We start from the raw sequence: 2507 nt of genomic DNA on the forward strand, positions 1-2507 counted from the left end.
CAGACGCTGCTCCCTCCTCCATCCTGCACTGGAGACACGACGAGAGAGAGAGAGAGAGAGAGAGGGGGGAAGAGCCGCCATCGGCACACACACACATCGGCCACATTTTCCGCTCTTTAGGAAGCAAGGGGGGGATATCCCTGCAAAGGCAATCCAAGGAAACGGCTCCCATCAGCGGCAACCACGGCAGAGACGGCCAGCTTCCTCTTCTCCTCCAAGATCAAGCCCCCCCACGCCTCGCTCTCCAGCACTTTTTGGGCCCGAGATATGGCAATGGTAGTTAGCAGCTGGAGAGATCCGCAGGAGGACGTGGCCGGGGGGAACCCGGGAGGCCCCAATCCGGCCAGGGATCAGCAGCAGGCGCCCTCCGCCGCCCCCCACACGCCGCAGACCCCCAGCCAGCCGGGACCCCCTTCCACGCCCGGCGCGGCCGGGGACAAGGGACAGCCGGGCTCGGGCCAGAGCCAGCAGCACATCGAGTGCGTGGTGTGCGGGGACAAGTCCAGCGGCAAGCACTACGGCCAGTTCACCTGCGAGGGCTGCAAAAGTTTCTTCAAGAGGAGCGTCCGCAGGAACTTAACCTACACATGCCGTGCCAATAGGAACTGTCCCATAGACCAGCACCATCGGAACCAGTGCCAGTACTGCCGCCTCAAGAAGTGCCTCAAAGTGGGCATGAGGAGGGAAGGTGAATATTTCTTCTGTGCACATGTGTGTAGTCTTGCTGCTAGGTGTGTGTGCCTGCTAAAACCAACAAATTATGCCTCCAGATTTCCCTTTGTTTTTTTGTTTTTTTTTTACTCATGTGGTGCCCCCCTTTTTTTTTTATTACATTGTGATGCCATTAATATTAATAATTGGAGCTCTCCCTGTGTTTGTGTGTGTGTGTGTGTGTGTGTGTGTGTGTGTTTTGTCTGTGAAAACATGCGGTGGGATGTTGGCTGATCCTCCTTAGATGTGCTCCTCCATCATTACACAAAACTTCTGGAGCAGGCAGCACCCTAAGCTTTGTGTCACCGATGACACTTGGAGGAGGCTCGCACAAGTGACATCAGCCTTGCCCCTTGTTCCAGGCAGCATTTGGCCTTGTCACACTCCATGACATACCCTGGGAGAAGTTTGGCTAACAGCACTGTGTTATACATTACTTCATACCTGCTCGCTATCCATTCTGATGCTGTAAAACGTCCACCCTCTCTGCACAAACTGAAATATATTTATCTCCTTTTTTTTTTAACTCAGCAAAGCTTCTTCCTGGGTCCCTTTTCATCTAGAAATTGTCAGTGCTGGCCAAAATTGAATCCATGCAAATCTAGATTAGTTTTTGAATTAGTTATTTTGCACTAAAAACAGAAATAAGACCCTTCCTAAGCCTTGGCTTGTCTAATTCAACTTAAAATCACCCCTAAATGTTGAAGTAAAACTAAATAACAGCCATTAAAACTACAACAAAACCTCCTGGATAGGATGTCATGTGTAATATCTATTTTTATGTTGATAAATACACAAGACTGAATGGACATGTGTCTTTATTCAACCTTACCTACTATGTAACTATGTAAATAAAAAGAGAGATCAGGGATACAGAAGATAAGGGATACAGGAGATCAGGGATACACATGATTTGGGATACAGAAAATCTGGGATACAGGAGATCAGGGATACAGGAGATCTGGGATACAGGAGATCTGGGATACAGGAGATCAGGGATACAGGAGATCTGGGATACAGGAGATCAGGGATACAGAAGATCAGGGATACAGAAGTGCAAGGATGTAATAATGGATCAGAAAGGATTTTAAAAAATGTCTGATTTATAAAAGAGGTGACATAGTCTCCAAGCTGCCAATTTCTGTGTGTAAACAGCAAAGTGTGCCATGTTGTGTGTTAAACTTCTTGTTTACATGGCGAGGTAGCTGGCACTTCTGGAGTCAAGCAAAAGCTCACATTAAAAAAAAAAAAAATATCAGACTTTGGTCAGCTTTCCCGAGTTGAAGCATAAATAAGCTTGCTTACGTTCAGCTCCCTTGCAGTTAATGAATACAGCGTTTTGCATCTAAGCTGTGGGCACTCAGTGTGCCAGCCCTCATAGTATGCTTTGCACACACACAGGAAGCATTACTACCTGTATTAATTGGCTGGCTGAGGAATTAATTCCCACAATGTTTAACTATTGTAAGTCCTCTCTTTTTTTTTTTTTTTTTTACTATTATTATTATTTAACCATATCCTGACATTTCCAGGATCCCAGAGGCTGAGCAGTGCACTGAGTGATAAAAGTTACACAACAGCATGTTCCATCAAATGATCCTTTTATTAGATTTCAGATTAGTAGATCAGAAGCAACATTTACATCTAGAGAGGATCCAGCAATGAGACTTATTAAGGACTCCCATGTTTACATCTCATATTGTATTGCTGTGGTGTCACTTTGTATAGTTATGATCAAGTGATTGTATTTTGTGTGTGTTTTATTTTATTTTTTAATAATAAGTGGCAGTGACATA

The 2507-nt window shown here is 45.4% G+C and overlaps 1 protein-coding gene across 6 annotated transcripts in view; it reads left to right on the forward strand.

The window, feature by feature from the left end:
- Nucleotides 1-129: 129 nt before the first annotated feature.
- The window catches only part of NR2F1 (nuclear receptor subfamily 2 group F member 1), a 9433-nt gene continuing 7055 nt past the window's right edge, over nt 130-2507 (forward strand). For 2 of the 6 annotated variants that reach the window (XM_018572371.1, XM_018572372.1), the window contains exon 1: nt 130-688. In XM_018572371.1, coding sequence (XP_018427873.1) covers nt 268-688 — 421 coding nt within the window. In that variant the 5' untranslated portion in view covers nt 130-267. Of the gene's footprint in view, nt 689-2072; nt 2176-2507 lie in introns of those variants that run through there. The other 4 variants (XM_018572373.1, XM_018572374.1, XM_018572375.1 and 1 more) reach the window with 4 other exon arrangements.

The sequence above is a fragment of the Nanorana parkeri genome, unplaced genomic scaffold (assembly GCF_000935625.1).
Source record: "Nanorana parkeri isolate BGI_ZX_2015 unplaced genomic scaffold, ASM93562v1 scaffold2009, whole genome shotgun sequence".
NCBI classification, from domain to species: domain Eukaryota; kingdom Metazoa; phylum Chordata; class Amphibia; order Anura; family Dicroglossidae; genus Nanorana; species Nanorana parkeri.